The 19,932-nt window shown below is 52.3% G+C and overlaps 1 protein-coding gene across 2 annotated transcripts in view; it reads right to left on the reverse strand.

Moving 5' to 3' along the window:
• NTN1 (netrin 1) overlaps nt 1–19,932 on the reverse strand; it is a 178,400-nt gene that overhangs the window by 38,139 nt on the left and 120,329 nt on the right. For both annotated transcript variants that reach the window (XM_074342212.1, XM_074342211.1), the window contains exons 4-5: nt 13,263–13,412; nt 10,015–10,068 (exon numbers count right to left, since the gene is read on the reverse strand). In XM_074342212.1, the coding sequence (XP_074198313.1) occupies nt 10,015–10,068; nt 13,263–13,412 (204 nt within the window). The remainder of the gene's footprint in view (nt 1–10,014; nt 10,069–13,262; nt 13,413–19,932) is intronic.

The raw sequence follows: 19,932 nt of genomic DNA on the forward strand, positions 1-19,932 counted from the left end.
GGCAGAGGGCCCTCCCCACCCTGTTTGCCCCAGTCTGACCTCTGCCCTGGCTCTTTGTGCAGGCCCCAAAAAGGGAAGAGAGGAGAGGGGTGGGGAAAGGAGATGGGGAAAGTAAGAGAATAAGGAAGACGACGGAGAAGAGAGACAGAGACAAAGAGGCAGAGAAAAGCAGAGTCAGAGAGACAGAGGGAAAAAATGCATCAGGCAGGCTGCCCAGAGCAGGGTCTCCCAGCCAAGGGGCTGGAAAGAGTTAAGTCGGACCATGTGCAATGGCCATTTTTGTGGGTCACAAGTGGTGGTCAAATAGAACAGGAATTCCATTTGGTCCAACCTAATACAGCCAGATCAGTCCGGACTCCAGCCAGGGTGGGAAGAGCCCCTGTGTCCCCTGGCTCAGCCTCTGGTTCTTTTCCTGGAACGTTCCGGAGAACTGAGCCAAAGTCAGGAAACCCAGGTTTAACCCAGAGGTTCTCAACCAGAGGCTGTTTTGCCCCTGGGAGACATTTAATTATCACAACCGTCCGGAGGCCCGGAGGCCAGGGATGCTGTACCACACCAGAAGCTTGGAGGATGGCCCCCACCACTGAGAGTGCTCCAGCCCCACTGTCAGCAGCGCTGGGCTAAGAAACCTGCTTCAGACCCTTCTCCAAGTTGACACCTAAAGTCACTGGCAAACATCATTTAGCTCCTGCACCCTCTGCTCCCACCACGGAGAGGAGTGGCAAGGACTTAAGATGGTGATTGGCTTCGTGTCCCCTCTGTGGTGGGAATGCCCCTTTCTCAAGGACACTCCCTTGAAGGGAGCTCAGAGCTCTCATCCCTGCCCCCAAAGCCCAAAGTTCCGGCCAGACACAGCCATGCCTCTTCCTTAAAAGCACGAAGTTAACGATGGTGACAGGTAATGTGCTGGCAGCACGTTCCACCTGACATGCCACTCCACGCGCCCTCTACCCTCAAAGGCAGACCAAGCCTCTCAGGAGCAGGACACAGACACACTGTGGCATAATGTCTTAGTAACGAAACCACTGAGTAAACCAGCTGTAAAAGACATTTGGGGGACAACCAAGAAAGCTGGAAGATGGACCGAGCATCAAGTGATATTAAAGAATTTTTGTTAGTTTTGCTAGGTGTAATAATAACTGTTCAGAATTTGGAGGAAATGTTCTTTTTCAGAAATGGGATTCTGAAATGTTTAGGGGTAAAATGTCAGTGTCCAAGCTTTTCCTGGAAAATATTTCAGAAAAAAAAAATTGTTGAAGCAAATGGGGCACAATGTTAAATGTTAAATTGAGGCGAGAGGAATGTGGGGGTCCAATCATCCGATTTCTCACCACTGCCCTGAGATTTTTCATCATAAAAATTTTAACAATCAGTGAACTCACACGAATTCAAAATATAGTAATATACAGTAAAGCTCAAAATTTTGGATACATTTTATATTAGGTTGGGCTAAAACTCATCATGGTAAAAGGACCAGGCAGATACTTCACGATGTGAACACAGCATTTCCTATGATGATGCAGGAAATGCTTGCTGACTTCAGAGAACTTCACTTTCTCAACCCTCAGCTGCATCTGTTTCAATGTGATGCGTAACTAATCAACGAGCGGGTCCATCTGTGAATGCAGCAGCACCCCCTCCTCAATGCTTTTGGAGGGAACACACGGATGTTATCCCGTAAAAACATACCAGTTTCTCAGACTCGGCACTACCATTAGCACTGGGGGCTGGAGAACCCACTGTTGCGGGGGCCGCCGTGGGGGCCCGTCCTGTGCAATGCAGGATGGTGAGCAGCATCCCTGGCCTCGACTCACTAGATGCCAGCAGCACCCCTCCCTGCTGTGACAACCAAAACCGTCTTCAGAAATGGCCAAATGTGCCCTGGGGGCAAAACAGCCCCAGGCTGAGAACCACAGGAATATATGAATGCAGTGAAATAATTTGAAATGCTCTGTAGCCAGTCTTTTCACCAAAGTTGACCCCCATGTGTAATGTGTCACCTGCTTTGGCAATATACTATACCTCTTTATTTCACAATTATTTAAATAATTATATGGCTATTCCATAATTAATTAAAACACTACTGAAAGAATTTGGTTGCCTCCCTCTTTTGTTATTATAAACAACACTGCAGTAAGGAACCTAGTAGCTAACTCCTGGCACAGGTCACCACTTCTTTAGGCTAAATTCCTAGAAGTGAATACATTTTGATACATGATGCCAAATCACCCTTCATAAAACTGGTACCAAGTTACCCTCCCATCACCAGAGTAGGTGAATGCCAACTTCCCCAACCCTTTCAACACTGGGAATTCCTTTTTGCGTTCTAAATAGTGTCAATTTAATATGGTTTTTAAAACAGTATTCTTGTTAATGTTATTTCTTTATTACCAGTAAGTGAAACATTTCAGCTGCTTATTGCCATTTGTACAAATTCTCTGAATTTCTAGTTCATTTTCTCATCTCAATTTTGCATTAGGATCTCTTCTTTATTGAATTAAGAGCTATTTATTGAGGATATTAATCTTTGGTCACTCACATCATAAATATTTTTCTCAGCTTTTAATTTGTCTTATATTTCTTGTTGAGATTTTTGAAGTACACAAGTTTTCTATTTCTATCGACTTTAATGATTTCTGACTTTTGAATCATATCAAGCCTTCTTTACTCCAAGATTATACTGATACTGATCTGCTTTATTCTAGAATTAAGAATTCATGTAAGTGTATATCTATATATATATATCTATCTATATATATATATAGATAGATAGATAGATAGATATATTTAATACACTGGGATTTATGCTGGTTTACAGCATGAAGAAGAAATTTAACTTTATTATTATTTCAAAATAAACAGCCAGTTTTCCCAGCACCATTTACTCATTGACTCATCCTTTTCCTAATTTATAATCACAGCTTTATCACATACAAGTTATGTTTACACTCAAGTCTATTTCTGGACTTTCTACTCAGTTCTCGTGGTTTCTCTGTTCCTATGCCAGTATCACAGTAATGTAAACATACTGTTTACAATATTTTAAAAATCTGGTAGGGCAAGTCACCCTCCCATCACTCTTCTTTTAAAAAAAAAAATTCTTGGCTATTCTCACTCTTTTCTCTAGCTGAACTTAAGAATCATGTCCTAGCCAATTGGGATTTTGACTAGAATTATGCCAAACGTAGATTTCAAGGAGAATTGACATTTCACAATTTTGAGTCTTGCCCTCCCAGAACATGGTAAGACCTCCCATTTTTTCTTTAGTGTCCCTTGGGAAAGTTTCATCCTTTAAAAAAGCATACATATTCTCTATTTTTATTGGTATACTTATTTCTGTGTATTTGATTTTTTTTTTTTTTTTGCTATTCTAATTGGGAGCCTGTTTCCATTATCATTAAAAAAAAAAAATTGCATTCACAAACACTTAATAGGCCAGATATCCCATTACATGTTTTTCACTCACTATGACACTGTTTTGGAACCAGCTATTGCTAAGAGATAAGAAAAATTACTGACCTTTGTACGTTAATTTTGTAATGGCCTCCCTGGGGAATTCGCCTACCAGTTTTAACAATTTTCAGCTGATTCTGGACAGGCATGTTTTATGACACAAGTGCTGTGAGGAAGGCACTAAGGCCCTTCCCACCCCCACCCCCCACCTATTTTAAGATATAAGCTGATTTATGTGCCTTGTCTCCCTCAGCTGCCTTGTGACCAAAGGGACAGGTCACTGCTAACTGCTTCTCCCAAGTCCAGAACCTATGGCCTCAGCCATGCCAGCGCCCCACACTAACCAACCACACACCCAAGGGTCACGTTAACTGGCCCCTGTGGAGGACAGTGGCTTTGAACTGGCTGTACCTCCATTTCTACCTTGGTTTCAGGTCCCCTGGAGACACATAAGTTTGTCTTAGTAGAATGTTACCACACAATCAGGTGTGTGTGTGCGTAGTTTTTGAATTATCCTAAATTGGCTAACCAGTATGACTACTGAGCGACAGAATGATAGACGGTCAATGCCACTTACAGGCTCTGAGGCCAGCAGACGTCGGCTGGAATCTTAGCTTACTAACCTCTGTGCCTCAGTTTCTCCTATGTAAAATGGGGTAATAACAGTACTTGCCTCACATGGGTGGAAGAGATGATTAAATGGCTAATACGTGGGAAGAGCACCTAGCACAGAGTAAGCATTATATAAACGTTGTTTCCTTCTTCATTTAGCCAGAATCTATCTTTACTCATGGGTCTGGTCCCATCTTTTCTCAGAAGAATACTTATCTGATGGTCATTCACCTCAGCAGCTGATCCTGGACAGCCAAACATCCTGTTTCACACCACCCTCTGAAAACCAGGTCCTCAGTCAGTTAACACAACTCCCTCTTACCAGTGGCATGAGCTGCTTACAAGTAACCACGGTCAGCGGTCCGAGCTCCTACCAGCATTCCCTCTACGGACCTACAGGTCCCTTTCTCTTATATCAGGAGTAACAATGGCTCCCTTACCTGGAACCCAGGGAACCACATCCTTCTCAGATGACTAAGAGGAAGAGGATGCAGGCTGTGTGCCAGACCTTTTCTATACAATATTAGGCAAAATGGCCACAGCTGTACGTCTAGAAGGCATCAGGGGATGCCCATTTCCCCCATGTTGGCTGACCTATTTCTGCTTGGAGACCAAGTAAGGAGGTGCTGAGAGACCCTCCCAGTCCCGTAAGTGTTCCAGTGAGCAAGGGGTCAGGAAGGAAAGCATGTCCCCCATTGCTGCCCCAGTGCCCTGTCCCCGAGGCTCCTAGTCTCCACTCAGCCCACTCCAAACCAGATTCACTGCACTCTTGCACTCTGACCACAAGCACTCGACCTTTTTTAACTGATAAAATACACATAACATTTACCATTTTAACCATTTTTAAACACATAATTCAGTGACATTAAGTATATTAACAGTGTTACCCATCACCACTCCCTAGTTGCAGAATTTTTCTGTCACCGCAGAAGGAAGGCCTGTACCCATCAGTCACTCCCCATTCCTTCCTCCTCCCAGTCCACAGCAACCACCAGTTTGTCTCTGGATTTGCTTACTCCAGATATTTCATATAAATGGAATTATATACCATGTGGTCTTTTGTATCCAGCTTCATTCACTTAGCATAAGATTTTCAAGGTTTGCCGAGGTTGTAGCATGTGTCAGTACTGCATTCCTTTTTCTGGCTGCACAATGTTCCATGGGGTGGATATGCCACACTGAGATTATCCATTCTGCCACCCGTGGTCATCTGGGCTGTTCCCCACCTTTTGGCTATTGTGAGGTCAAGCTCTTGACCTTTAATCAATTTCCAGACTTTAACAGGGTCTTATAGTCTGTGAAGCAGCCACCTCGCAGTTTCCTCAGCTGCCCCCGGCCCTGGGCAGCCCCACCTGTTCCCCACCCAGGTCTTCTCAAGAGCCTTCCCCCGGCTGACTCTCCACACTTGTCCTCATGCAAACCCACGTTCCTGGTAAAGCACTGGGAGAATTTAGTCAGCTCAACCCTTCCATACACCGTGCTGTTTGGATTTTCCAGGGTGTTCCACTGGTTTTTTTCTAAGCACTTACGATAAGTCCGCCGCTGAATCAAAGGCTTTACTCAGACCATCTCGTTTAATCCCCACAACAACCGCTGGAGGCAGGGTTATCATTAGCCGGTTTCACACAGGAGGAAGCAAGGTCAGGCAGAACGCCCAATTCAGTGCCCCTCCCCGCCCCCCACACTCGGCCAACACAGCATTCAAGTCTTATCAGCTCGCTTCCACTACTTACCCAACCTACTCCCTACCTTGGAAAACCAAAGTCTAAAAGGAGACTAATCCAAGCTTATCCAGCGGCAAGTCTATAAAAACCCAATTTTCTTCCCTGACAATATGGAGGTGAGGCGAGGCCTCCAGATGTGACATCTCTAAGCCCACACCCACCCCACCCCTGGAAGCACCTGAGTGGGGCACTGCCTGCAACGGTTCAGCTGCCCGGCTCCCCAGAAGGGCTGCCAGGAGGCCTCGGAAGCCACACCGACCCCCAGGCTGGGCGGCTGGCGTAGTCGGCGGAGGCAGCGGGGCCCCACGCGGGGGTCCCAGACAAGGCGAGGGCAACTAGACCAGAGGGAGGGTCCGAGACCCAGGTGAAGGGGTTGGGGAGCCCGGGAGTCGGCTAGAGGCTCTCGTACCTCCATCCTGGGTCCAGCTTCCACTCGAGAACAGCCGTGCCCCCTTCTAACCCAGGAGGCCACTCGGAAGTCGGCAGCTTCTCGCCCAGCTGAGAGGCGGCCCCGCCTCCCTCTGGCTTTTCTGCGTTCTGCGTCTCCACCCCACTTCCGGCGTCTCCACCCCACTTCCGGGCACGCTCACTCCACTTCCGGGGGAGGCGCACGTGGGCTCGAGGGGCCCCTTGACACCATGGATAGCGCAAATGCTACAAATCAAGCCTCACCTCAGCCAGGTGTTAACTATTTAACCACGGGAACTGCAACGCCTGTGGGAGAAGCTGATCACCAGAGGGGAGGGGAGCAACCAGGCATTTCTGAGGAGGAAGAAAGCTCAGCAGAAGTTCATTCCTGCCATGAGAAGCAGGGTGGGGAGGGCTCCAGGACCTTTGGGCCCACCCCTTCATCTTTCAGGGAGGCAGAAAAGAGAAGCCTTTGCTCTGTCCAAGGCCTCACATCCAGTGGAGAATCAATTCCAGATCTCCCAACTCCAAAACAGTGCTCCTTCCACTGAACCAAGTGGCCTCCACAAATCAAACAATATGCAGATCAACTCTGGAGCTGATGCAGGGCAAGGGAAGGTGGGGTGGGGGTCTCTACAACCATAAGTAGGTGGGTTTGGAGTGGGTGTGAGACAGGAAGGAAGAGGGCAGGGCACAGCCATTCAAGGAATGATACAGCAGTTAACACTAAGTGGCAGTAGATTCCATTCCCAGCAGACCTTGAACCTCATTATCCACTCATTGTAATATACTAACATGGTAAATGGCACTCCCACAGGCACCATGACAGTTCAGAGGTTAACCACAAAAGGTCAAAAAGTGGGCAGTGGCCCAACTCCTGGGAATCCCCACCCTTTCCCCAAAAGCAGTTGGAATGATCCTCCCACTTAGCATATGAAGCTCCCGAGCCCATTAAAAACTAATAACCCCCATACCTATAGCCGCTCTCTCTTCTGAGACGGACCGCCCTCTGTCTGTGGAGAGTGTATCTACTTTTACTTTAAACTGAGTATCCAGCCCCCACACCTCCTGGCCTTTCCCTTGCCTTCTGAAACAGCCCACACTCTTGTCTATGGCATATGTATCTCTCTGAATAAATCTACCTTTACTCAATGGTGGCTCACTCTTGAATTCTTTCCTGCGTGAAGCCAAGGACCCACACTTGGTGGGGCATGTCCCGGGGACTCAACTGAAACCTGGGACATGGCCATCTTTCCTCTACCAGGTGTCTCCTTCCCGGCCCATTGCCTTCTGGGCCCCTCAGCCCTAGACCACCCACGGGCCTGACAGCGTTCCTTGCCTCCCTGTCCCAAGACGGGTACCAGCCAGCTGAGCGAGCAGGTGGACAGCATTCCTGGATTGAGCTGGCCCTTCAAGGGGGTGGGTTCAGGGTGAGGTTACGTCCATCAGCTTTCAGGACAAATTCTCCATTTATTAATTCTCCTCCGTTCCACAGGCAAAAGTAAACAAGCTATTCTCAGGCAGCCCGGCACAGAGGCCTTCCCTATTCAAACACTGCAAGAATCGACAAGCTTGGAAGTACTGAGCTCCCAGGCCCCACTTCCCAGGGGGGCCCCTGGCCTCCTGCCCACAACATCCCTCCTGCTGAGACGAGGCAGTCAGGGCGTCTTTGTGGTGGCAGCCCCTGGGTCCAGCACTCACTATCTGGGCACAGCCCAAGTTCTCCGCAGAGAGCATCAGAGATCCTGGACATCCAGAGACCCAGGGAAGGTCACAAAGGGTCTGGCCAAGGATACAGCATCCCAACCAGCATCACACCTGCTCACTTAGCCCCTCTGTGAAGAAAGCGCTTTATAAGGGTGTTCATTTACTGTCTGCTTCCATTTAAATGCTGTTTTTAAAGGTTCAGAAGAAAGGAAATAAAAAGGAACAAAATCCAAAAGAGTCAGAAGAGTTAACTAAGAATTGGTAGACTTTCCAAAGGAAGACGCTACAAGCGTTCATTAGTTGCCCAGGAATCTTCTGCCTGCTTGAGCGGAGATCACTGCACTTTATGTCAGCTTCTTGTGGCCCGTACAGAAAACTCATGAGCTGTTTTTTTCTTCTGCTCTATTTTTTTTTCCCCATTTGCCTATTTCTAATTTGGAAAGAAAAAGTCAAAAACCACTGGGAGAAACCTAAAGTCAAGTTTGAAAGGACCAGAAAAAGGGGAGACGAGAGATCGTGAAACTCTGCCTTGACCGTGGATGAGCTGCGTAATCAGCCTGCCTGAAGAGCTTGTTCTGGTGAGTTCTGATGCATCTCTGCACAACAAGGAAACAGGAATCGAGACTCCATTTAATGGAAGTGTCTTGTCGCTTCAAAATTGCTCTACCCGAGAACTGAACTAACTGGGGATGTTCCTTTGAACTGTGTTTTTACAGAAAGACCTTCTTCACCCATGATGCTGCTGCCTCTGACCCCTTCCCAGTGCTCTCTCTCCTGTAAGTGTCCCCTGCGGCCCAACCAAAACGGACTGAAGACTCTACCCAACAACCCAAGACCAAAGTATTGTTGGTTTTCTCTGGTGTGGCCTCCGGTGCTCCCTGAAATTGTCTTCCCTATTCGAGGGCTGTTTATTAACTGTGCATAAGCAACTTCAAGTTCCCAGTGCACGAAAATACTAAACAGTCTATTCTAAATTATTCAGGTGACCACATGGGTACACAAGAACCCCCTCCACAGGCCCATCTGGAGAGGAGGAAAGGGGGCCCCAGAGCTGACACCAATGTCCCTGAGGGACCCCACTGTCGTTATTTCTGCCCCCAACCCCACCATTCTCACTGCCACTCCAAGTACCAGCACACAGAAGCCGCATATGACCCCAGGCCCAGGGCGCTGGGTACACGCCTGGCTGCTCTCCACCTGGTGTCCCCTCCAGCCAGGCTCCAGGCCCTCTCTGTGCCCAAAGCCAGGGCTGGGTGACCTTTCTTGTACCAAGGACTGGCGACGTCCATGGGCCCCTTCTCACAGTCATATTTTTCAATGCAGAAATAAAATCCATAGGACTACAAAGGAAACTAATAATACTGAACTACACTTACCCCAGTATTTTCAAAAACCCAGATTTATTATACAGTTACATAATGTATGTGTTTCTTTATTAATGATTATAAATCAGGATCTAGCAGTGGGTCTGGTAATTTCCACCCTTTTGAAGCAATATCGAGCATAAACAATATTTCATGACATCTACACCAATGCTAACGTGAAAATGGCTGTGATTTCTGCCACTGGCAGATCACCAGTGCTGCTGACCCCGCTGTGGTTGGTGGCCCACCTCTATAATGTTCTCCATTTCAGTGAGAGGTGAGGGATGGGGAGGGGTGAGCCTCTTCCTGTCTGGGTTCACAGGTCCCCCTGGGGTCTGTTTGTGGACCCCGGTGTTCAAGAATGCCTTTTTCATCCCCACCACCCATTTCCTTCCTTCTCTGCAGCCCCAGGAAGGAATTACCGGCTCCTGGCTTGGATGGCACTGGGCTGGAAGAAGTTTCTCACCCTCAACTGGCTGAGCAGCAGGAGCGTGACCTGGAGGGTCCCAGGCTTGGGAGAGAGGCTAGCCTTAGGCACCAATAAACCCCCCTCTTTTATTCTCGGAAGGGATGTGGCAGAAAAAAAATGCCTATGTCTCCATCCTCCTCAATCCAGCCCAGGGGTACCACTCACACAGACCAGCACCCCAATGGTGGTTCAGAGGAGTCTGGCCCCTTTAACCTTCCCTCCCCCGTTCCCGCGCCACCCCAGGGCAAAGAAAAAGCAGCAAAGGGGAAAAGCCTACCTTCGGGCTCCTCCACGCTGCTGGCTGCAGTGGTTGGCGGTGCCACGGGGATCTCTTTGTGAGGTTCAGGATGGGAGGAAGAGGAAATGTTAAGAACACATTCTTTTTGACCTTAGAGAAGAACAGCACAGCACAGACTCCTCCCAACCCTTCTGGGCCCTCCCTCCCCATCCCACTCCTTGGTCCCAGGAGAGGACGGTCAGGGAGGAGCGGAAGTCGGCATGGGGGCCTGGGCATACAGCCTGTTCTCCTCTGGAAGCCGTCTCTCCACCTGGCAGGGACGGGAGTGAGAAGGCAGGACCTTTGCCCACTCTGCTGTCTGAGTGTCATCGACTTGATGAAGCCCCTGGGCAGAGAGGCAGCTCCCCGGGCCCCCTGCTTATCACAGTGGGACTGCGTGGTCCAGTCTGACCTTGACTGGAAGGGAAGGGTTCCATGGCAGGGGTGGCATGTGAGGGGGCTGGGAGGTGTCTCACAGGTGCAGAGAGGGGTCTGCATCCCCAGCCCAGGTTCCCATGGGCTCACATCTCACATCTCATGAGCGAAGGCACTTTCTCGGTAGGCAGAACAGACTGACAATACGGAAGACCGAAGGGCCCGAAAAGAAGCATGTGCTTTTATCGTTCCACAGGCCGATCTGGAGAGGAGCAAGGGGGTCCCCAGAGCTGATACCAATATCCATGAGGGCTCCCTCTTCTACCAAGAATGGTAACCAGTTCCTACGAGCTCCTGGCTCTGACCCTGTGCTCAGAAAAGGTGAGGAGGTTCAGCCAGCCTCTGGGAAAGACCCAGGCTTCACGGCTCTGGCTTCCTCCTTCTAGATGGGGCCAATCACGGACCAAAAGTCCCTGAGGGCCAGGGACTCACCTCCCCCGGTGAGTGACCATGTGAACAGGGGGTCACAGGGGCCTCCACGAACCCAATGATTCTGGCCACCATCTGTTAGGGGTAAGACATCCCTTGGAACCCCCGATTCTAGATCAGCTGGGACCTAAGGCTTGGTGGGTCAAGATGGAATACTCAGGCCTGTGATCAAACTTGAGGGTCACCTGCAGAAGCCAGCCTCTGAGCCTTCAGAAGGAACGGGCAGAGGACCCAGCCCTCAATTCGGGGTCAGATCTTGCTCTTGGGTGATTTTATCAGTGACAACAAGCCACAGGTGCCCTGTCACAGTAGCTCATTAAGAAGCCAGGCCTCATGCCAGGCCCACTCTGATCCCTTGTGAGCTACCTGGTCCCCGCAGGAACATTCCAGAGGGACCATTCAGAAGGCCCAGCCTAGTCCTGCGAGTCCAGGAATGGGGCTGGGGCCAACAGCCATGGAGGCCCACTGGCGTGTGAGCAGGGGGACCCGTGGCTCCCAGAGCTGCGACGAAACAAAGCGTTCGAGGCACTGTCTGGGCGTCTCTAGTCAGGAGCCGGCAGGAAGAGGTCTCAGAAACCCCAGGATGGAGACCCAGGTCTTCAAGCTGTTGGCAGGAACGCTGGCTCCCAGCACCAGTCTGCCCTTCGCGAGGGGAAGAGGGAAGGTGGAGAACGTGTCGGAAAGCCAGAGTGCCCGTCTCCCAGGGCTTCTGTCTCCGATTCTGAAACCTCAGCTCCATTTCAAGGACTTTCCCCTTGAGGATTTGAAATGCTGGTTCCAGCCATTTCTGGGAAACCCAACAGCTCCTGACTCCCTTTAAAAGGGAGAGCCCGTCTGTTTCCCACTCGTTTTCAGAAGCCCCGATGGCGGTGCTGAGTTCCTAAAAGTTTTCTAAAAATGTTCACGTTGCAGCTCTTTGGATGGACGGAAAAGAAGGATTTTTGAAAGCTGTGAGACCCTGATAATTAGACGTCATTAAAATCATTTCAACTTGCTCTTCCCCAGAGGGATACATGCTCAATTTCCCAAGACCCAGATTTGGGTTATCCGCTGTTACTGAACCCCTGCCACCACGGAAACACCGCCTGATGGAGGGACTGGTTAGAAGGGCTGCTGGAATCACACAGCCCAGTGTCAACGTGAGGCCACACCCAACGGGGGCGGGTCCAGGGCTGCGGGCCTAAGGCTCCCACCCAGTGTGGAGGGATTCCCTGCAAGGTCTGTGGGGGCTGCTCCAAGGACCCCAAGTTGCTGCAGGGCTGAGGGGCCCCCAGCCTCCTGCTTCTGCCTCAGGTTGTTCCAAGTCCCTCATCCGTGACCAGAGAAGCCAGTGCCCACCCAGAACAATGAGATGCCGAAAAGCCTAAAACCGGGGTCGGCCGACTTCTCCTGCAAAGAGCCAGCGAGTGGCCGTTTCAGGCCCTGCAGTTCATGTGGTCTGTGTTGTAACTACTCGATTCTGCCAGGGCAGCAGCGAGAACAAGCAGGCATGGCTGTGTCCCACAAAACTTTATTTATGGACACGGAACTTTTCATTTCATATCATTTTCACATGTCATAAATTATTAGTCTTTTAATTTTTGTTTCAATCTTTTAAAAAAGGTTTTTAAAAAACCACCAGGTCACACAAAAACAGGCCATAGGCCCAATCCCCGGGCAGACTGTGCTAAGCCCTGCTCTCGAGAGGTAGCCTTGGCCCCTGGGGTCGGCCTGGTAGGCTGGGATTCGCTCCTTCTTCCATCCTCCCTTCTGGGTGCAAGTCAGCCCTGTACCAGGAATCAACGGGGCCAGGGACCAACTCCCGAACAGGCTTGACTTCCACCCAGGGCTGAGCCTCTGCACCTGTGCGATCCTACCAGTTGTATTAAACCCCTGAGCGACCCTTGCCATCGTGCTCACCCCTCCCACCAAGTTCCAGCAACTTAGGGGCTGTCAGCTGGCCTGACGGGGCCTCTGGGCCCTCAGGGGCGCCACCATCCTTCTTAAGGGCTGTGGATGTCGTGCATGGGGTCCCTGCCTGGCTTCCCTCAAAGGCCTTGTGGTGTCCGTCATTTCTGTTCTGAATCTGCCAGGGGTAGGTGCATCCTGGAATTCCTGCAGCAGCGATGGAAGCCCCTGGTCCAGACTCTCCCCTCCTCTCCGCCGGCCCAGGGTCAAGGTGGAACATGGGAACAGGACAGGAGAGGGGCTTGCTTTCCCCCGAGAGCAGGAGACTCCATCTTCAGGGTCTCAGGTGTGCGGGTCTCATATGGGGCCCCACTGAGCAGAGATCCACTGAGTGCTACTCCCACTGGGTATCAGCGACCAGCCTCCCGAAAGGGTCGCCTCCCACCCCCGACTCCATGCCCAAGCCCAGCCCCGAGAAAGAGGGCGCTCTCGCATACTTATGCAGGGGGCGATGGGGGAGCGGCTCTGCTGGTAGCCCTTGGCACAGCGGTTGCAGGTGATGCCGGTCACACCGTCCTTGCAGGGACACTGGCCCGTGGTTTGGTTGCAGGTCTTGCCAGCGGCGCCCACGGGGTGACAGTCGCAGGCTGTGGAGAACATACAACAGGGGGGTCAGAGGGTGGAAGCGGCCAGAGCACACCCTCTCCCCACCCAGAAGACCCCGCCCCAGGGGAAAAGCAGGGCTGGGGGGCCAAGCCCACACACGTTCCAGAAGGTCTGATGACTGACCACATGCCTACCTGGAAATAGGGAATGAAAATCAGAAGGGACAGCTTGAATGGACTGTTTGGGCAGCAGGAGAGAGAAGTGGGGGAGCCCTTCCGAAACCCCCCAGGAGGAAGCCTACACAGCCCACGAGTGCAGGAGTCAGAAGTGGGGGTACACCCGCCCTTGACAGGCTAGTTTGTACCTTCTTGCTCCTCTGCCCGCAGCCAGCTCCTGGCCCCCAGGCTTCCTTGTGACCCTCTGGGTGTTTGGGGTTTGGGGCCTGATGGAGCCCTGGGGTTTGCCAGGTCAGAGGGAGTCACCAAGGAGGTGTGACCCCTCCCGGGCTGCTGCTCCCAGGCTGCTCTGTCCACCCGCCCTGCTTTGCAGCCAGGCAGTCTGAGACGCAGGGAGGTGAAGCAACCCCCCGGGGCCTTGCAGGAAGGGAATGGCCAAGCTGGGAGTGCCCCTATGCAAAGAGGAAGGGAGAAAGAGCACTCTCCGCAAGCCACAGCAAGAAGGCAGCTGTCTGCAAACCAGGCAGCAATCTCCACCAGACACTAAGTCCGCAGGCACCGTGATCCTGGACTCCTCCGCCTCTGGAACTGTGAGAAATGCCTGCTGTCTGAGCCTTCCAGTCTCTGGTGTTTTGCTATAGCAACCCAGGAGGACCAAAATGCCGGCCAACTCCCCGATACTTCAGTGAGAGCTGCAGTACACGCAGATACAGGCCACCTGCCCCCCTGGACCTGCAGATACAGGTCACCTGTCTCCGTGGACCTAGGCAGTAGACTCAAGAGTGCAGGTGGGGAATGGGAGGCAGGATGAAGGAGGCCATCCTTCTGCCTGTCCCCCTTCCCCTGGGGCCATCCCCCCTCACTCCCCCTCCCCCTCCCCAGGGAAGCCTGGAGAGGGTGCAGAGTCATCCGCAGGAGGGCCACCTGCGGCAATGTCACTTGGTGCCGAGCCTCTCTGTGTTTCTATTCCAAGCGGGGAAAAAATACTCAAGAAAAGAATTGAGCACAGAGCTCCCCGAAGCGCCAGATTAACGCCTCCCCAGCCAGCACGGCTCAGCACGGGGGCACCAGGCTGCGGGTGAAGATGCGGCCTCTGCCAGCCACCTCGGCCCAGGGGCAGTGAAGAGAACCAGGCAGAGGGAGGGAGGAGGACAGAAAGGAGAGGAATGTGAGGAATTGTTTGTCAAAGTTGCGTCCGGACTTGTGAGAGCTTCCGGAAACTCTGGGAGTGGGGGGTCCTGGCCACGGGGCTCCGCATCAGGTTAGAGGGGTGGGGGACACAGGCCTGGGGGAGGATGAGAAGCTGTCCCAATCTTGCCCCGGTAAAGAGCAGTGGATCCTTTTGTTAGAAACTTGTCTTCAATCTACAAATTCAAGTTCATTTGCTGTTTTTCTTCTTTTTCTTACTCAGTCCTGATGCTCGTTGTGGATGATGAGGTGAGGAGGGGATGGTTGGAGATGACCGACGACCTTTCCCTCTGACCTCTTGGCTCTGTCCCTGTGATGGGAAGGGTGATGAGATACGGACAGCATCTCTGAGCTGGCCTCATGAAAGCAGAGGGCCAAAGCGCCGGACCCCAGTGTCCCGAGCCCCTGACGCGGGCGAAGGCACCAGGCGGATGTGGACTCCCGAGGCTCCTGCCAGCTGACCTCCCTTGGCCTGCTTTGCAAGCCTGCTGGTAATCCTAAAATCCATGCCAAGACGTCCTCCCCTCCGTGCTGATGGAACACAGCTGTGTGCCAGTAACTTCTGGGCCTTGGACTTGGCTGGAAGGTCACCGAAGGTTGCTTGGTCACTGGAGGGTCAGAGCCAAGTTACCCACAGGCCCGGTCATCTTTACCGAGGCAGGAGCCAGCCCAGAGAAGAATCTGGGGGGAGCAGTGAGCATCACCCACACGGGCAGCCCCTCAAAGCTGGAGACCCCTCCGTGGCCCGGGCTGGCGCGCTCCCGGGAAGGAGCTGGGTGCCAGCTGAGGTCGGCAGAGCGGAGGGCCATTCTTGGTGATGGCCGGGCAGCATGTCTCCTTCATGGAGCAGACATATCCTGTGATTAAAGGAGAGGCTGCTTTGCTACATGGTTTCAAATCCTTCTCCCCAGATTCTGTGAAGACTCTAACCAACTGGCCCTTTCACCTGATCTCACAGAGGCAGCAGGCTGACTGTGCTTCCACACGAACCACTGTTTCAGGAAGATAAGCCATCAGGGTCCCAGAGGGCAGGGGGCCTCAGGAGGCTGCTCCGGTCACCTCCAGGGCGGTGGGACCATCCCCAGAGGTGGAGCACGCCTGCAGCACAGCACCACCACCCGGGCACCTGTGAGCACCTTTGCACATCCACACTCTCATACATCGTCCCCTCTGGTCCTCACCCCAGCCTGGAGGTTAGCATGACCGTACAGAGCAGAGCCCGGACTGGACAAGAAAACTGCAGGAAGGGACAGCCGTGCCGGGGGCTGGAATGGCCTGGTCTCTGCAGGCATTACGGAGGGCCCTCACCCTCCCTGGAATGCAAGGAGAAGTACACATTCACCTGTTGAAGCCAAGGCCAGGTGGAATTTCTCTTATGTGCAGCCGAATGCAGTCCTTCACAAAGAGACTTGCCCTGCTCTCACTCATTCTCAATTCTGAGTAAAATGGCCCCAAAGTAAGGATTTTTCCCAAAAGCCCATGAGTACGGAAAGCCCATGATACCCTCTGTGCAAAGGAGGGTGAGCTTCAAGGCATGGGGGAAACTGATGGATGACAACAGCCCACAACGGGTCCTCAATGGCCTTGGACAAGAAAACCTGGCTGGCAGTGTCGCAGGAAGGGAGTCTGTGCCGCCCGACAGTTACAGAGGAGGCCTCGGGCCCTGGTCCTTCAGGAGAGAAAGCCAAAGGGATCCCGCTGTCGCCTCACAACTCTGAAACACACCCAGCACACAGAAACGCACACAGATCCCTACTAACACGCACATGCGTGCACACAGTGGGCAGGGGAGTGGGGGGTGTGGTTTGGGCTGAGCTGGGAGCATGTGGATGGGAGGCAAGCCGAGGGCTTTTACTTGGCGGGGGGTCTGGAGAAGGGGACAAAGCAAGAGCCTCCTTGATTCTTCTGAGAACAAGGTCTGGGTCAGAACGCCTTCTGCCACAGGAAGCCGGTTCGGTGACTCTTGTTTCCCTGGAAGTCTGCCCCCTTTCAGAGGTCAGTCCCTTCCATGGCAGGTCACCCATCCGTCTGCACGCAGCAGGCAGCACCTGGTCCTGACAAACAATCTACTGGAGGGTTTTTCCATAAAGAGGAAGGCGAGACCAGGCGGAGGCCCAGGGCCCTGAGAAGGTGGCCAAATTAGCTTTCTCACGAACACGTGGGCTGGAGGGCCTCCCAGTGCAGAGGAGAACCCCGACTGTCCTTGCTCTGGGTCATCAGCTGGGAATGGACAGCTCAGGACACAGGAATGGGCATCAGGAGACCCAGGTCTGACCCTGCCCTGCCAGTAGTGCTGTGTGACCCTGGATTAGTGCCTTGCTCTCTCTGAGCCTCAGGTGGCTCATCTCTAAGGACAGAAGTCTACACTCACACTACAGTGGCTTCCAGCTCAGCAGGCTAAGGTTTTTGGTGTGAACATGGATTTCATTTCTCTGGGATAAATACCTGGGGGAGGGATTGCTGGCTATGATGGCAGGTCTATACTTAACTTTATAAGAAACTGCCAAACTGTGTTCCAGAGCGGCTGGGCCATTCTGAACTCCCTAGCCATGTATGAGAGTTCCAGCTACTACACACCCTCTCCAGTGCCTTTTATTTTCCGTGCCATAATGGGTGGGTAGTGGCATCTGGCTGTGGTTTTGATGGGCGTTTCCCTAAGAACTAATGATGGTTTGGGTATTTATTTGCCATCCCTGTGTCTTTGCTAAGTATCTGTTCAAATGTTCTGCCCATTTCTAATTGAGTGTTTGGTTGTCTAAATCTTGAGTTTTGAGAGTCCTCTACATGTCCTGGATTCAAGTCCATGGTCAGATATGTGGCCAGAGCTTCTTACAAGGTAAGGGAAGCCATCACTCCAGTATCTCCTCTCCCTAGCCCTCCGGTGCGCTTGGAATGCGGGCCCCCTCCTCCCCGTTCTCCCAAGAGCGACTCTGCCCTCCCTTCTGATGGAGAGCCCACCAGCCCTTTGCTGCTTCCAGCACTGATACTGCTCCTCCCTCAGCTCCCCCATGGCTCTTTGCTGCTCACACCCCAGGTCTCATCTCAAAGGTCCATCCCGTCCTCAGAGAGGTCCTCCCTGGCCGCCTCGGAGAGTGGCTCCCCTGCCTCCCCACCAGTTACACCCACTCTTTCTATCCTGTTTATTTACTCCATGTAACTCCCCACAATCTGTCATGATCTTCTGCTTACTTTTTCCTCTTTGTTTATCGTTAACCTCCCTCCAGAACACAAGCTCTGGGGGACCACATCTGTCCTGGTCACCACTGCAACCCCAGTTCCCGCAGGGAGCAGGTGCACCCTAAACACTGAATCAGCGCTCAAACCCAGGGTCAATCGGCCACCTTCTCCAGGGAGAAGAGATCACTTCGTGCACCCTGTGGATCTGGAGGAAAGCAGGAGGGGCAAGTAGGAGTCCCTCCTATCCTCCATCACTGGAGACCTTGACCACGGACACTGCCCACTCCTAAATTCTCCACTCTAACGAGGCAGCGAGGATAGCTTAAATCCACAGACAAGCCACAAACTGCATCTCAGCTGTCTGTGTCCCACCTCCTCCACGGCTCTGCTTTTCTTCCTCCCAGTGGCTGCTAAAGAGGCACAAAAGTATAAATGTTTCAAGTTGCACGACCTCTCCTTTCCCCTGCTGCTTTCGGATCAAGGTGCAGACAGCAGGAAGTGGAAAGGGGGGAGCCCCGTAATCCCAGGCTGGGTTATTTGACCCTCTGTGATCTAGTTAACTATAGCCTTCGTGCACCTGATTAACAGCGAAGGCGAAAGGCACAGGTCCTACAGATGGTTCCCAGAGTGTGGGCGTGTGTGTGCGTGTGCACGTGCGCGTGTGTGCTATCTGCATGCACAAGCCGGGCAGGTGGGCAGGGGCTGGACAATGCAGTGAGGGAGGTGCTGGGTCATCTGGGTGATGGACAGTGAGGACCAACCAAGGCCTCCCACCTGCCTTTCAGCCCCTGGTCCATCAGGAGCCCCTCAGAGGCTGTGGGTCTTCCTCAGTGGCACTTTCAGAACCACCTCTGGATGCACACAGCCGGTCCCCGCCTCTCCGCTCAGGGTCTCCGCCAGCAGGTGCTGGCCAGTCATCTCTGTGGTCCCACTTGTTTGTCATTTTTTGCTCCCAAAGCACGTAAATCCTTTATCAAGAATGTGCAACGGCATTAGGGCAAATCTCCGGGGCCCGACCCAGTGCTGTGGGAATCGGCCTCAAAATCCACACTACAGCTGAGCCCTCCAGTGAGAGGGGCCGGTTCTCCTGTGCACCGTGCTCACTGAAGGCCATGGGGAGCCAGAAGGGATGACCCCGGGCATGCGCGTGCTGGCAGCAGCCGCGGGCTCGGGTCCTCCTGCTCTTCTCCGCTTACCTGTGTGGCGTGTGTGCCCTGTGCCAGGGACCTCCTCTATATCCTCTCGTTTAATCTATACCAGAACCCTGGGAGGGAGGAGGGACTATTATCACCCCCCTTTTCAGATGGGAAAACTGAGGTACTGAAGAGTAAGTACCTTGCCTTGGGGGTGGAACTGGAACCCTGGTCTCAATAACTCCACGTTCCATGCTTTTAAAAGCCCCTCAACCCAAGCCTGGGTCTGGGGTCCACCTGCTGCTCTCCTGGTAGCAAAAGCTATTTGCCTAGTAAGACACCCCTGTTAACTGGGGGAGCACAAAAATCAGGAGGCTTTTCTGCTGGGACCAGGGAGCCCTGGGGAACTTCCAAGAACGTCCGTGCGGAATCGGATGAGAGTGGGCTTCAGAGGCGAGGGGACTGACATCTAGGGAGGTGAAGAAACTGACCGGGGGTGCCCAGGGGAATGAGATAGGGGGCTGGGCCAGAAAGATCCTGGTTCAGAGCAGGGCACCGCGGGAGCCAAGTCACAGGACAGTCAACTCTCTTCATCTGTCAAGATCTTGGGACAAAACCACCTCCACATGATTTCCTGACTCTGCCAGCTTTTCCTAGTTCCTGGGTCACAAACTTCACTGATAGAAGACACTGCCCTATTGTATTAGAGACCCATACATTGTGGGGTTTTTTTTTTTTCCCCTATGACTTTTTAAAAAGAGCAGTGGAGTGTGGAATGTCAAAGCTGGAAAGGACTCAGAGACCAGAAATCTGAATACGATTTCATAGATGAGGAGACTGGGATCCAGGGAGGTCTGTGACTTGCAGGACATTCTCTGAGCTTTTAG

The sequence above is a fragment of the Camelus bactrianus genome, chromosome 16 (assembly GCF_048773025.1).
Source record: "Camelus bactrianus isolate YW-2024 breed Bactrian camel chromosome 16, ASM4877302v1, whole genome shotgun sequence".
Classification (NCBI taxonomy): Eukaryota; Metazoa; Chordata; class Mammalia; order Artiodactyla; family Camelidae; genus Camelus; species Camelus bactrianus.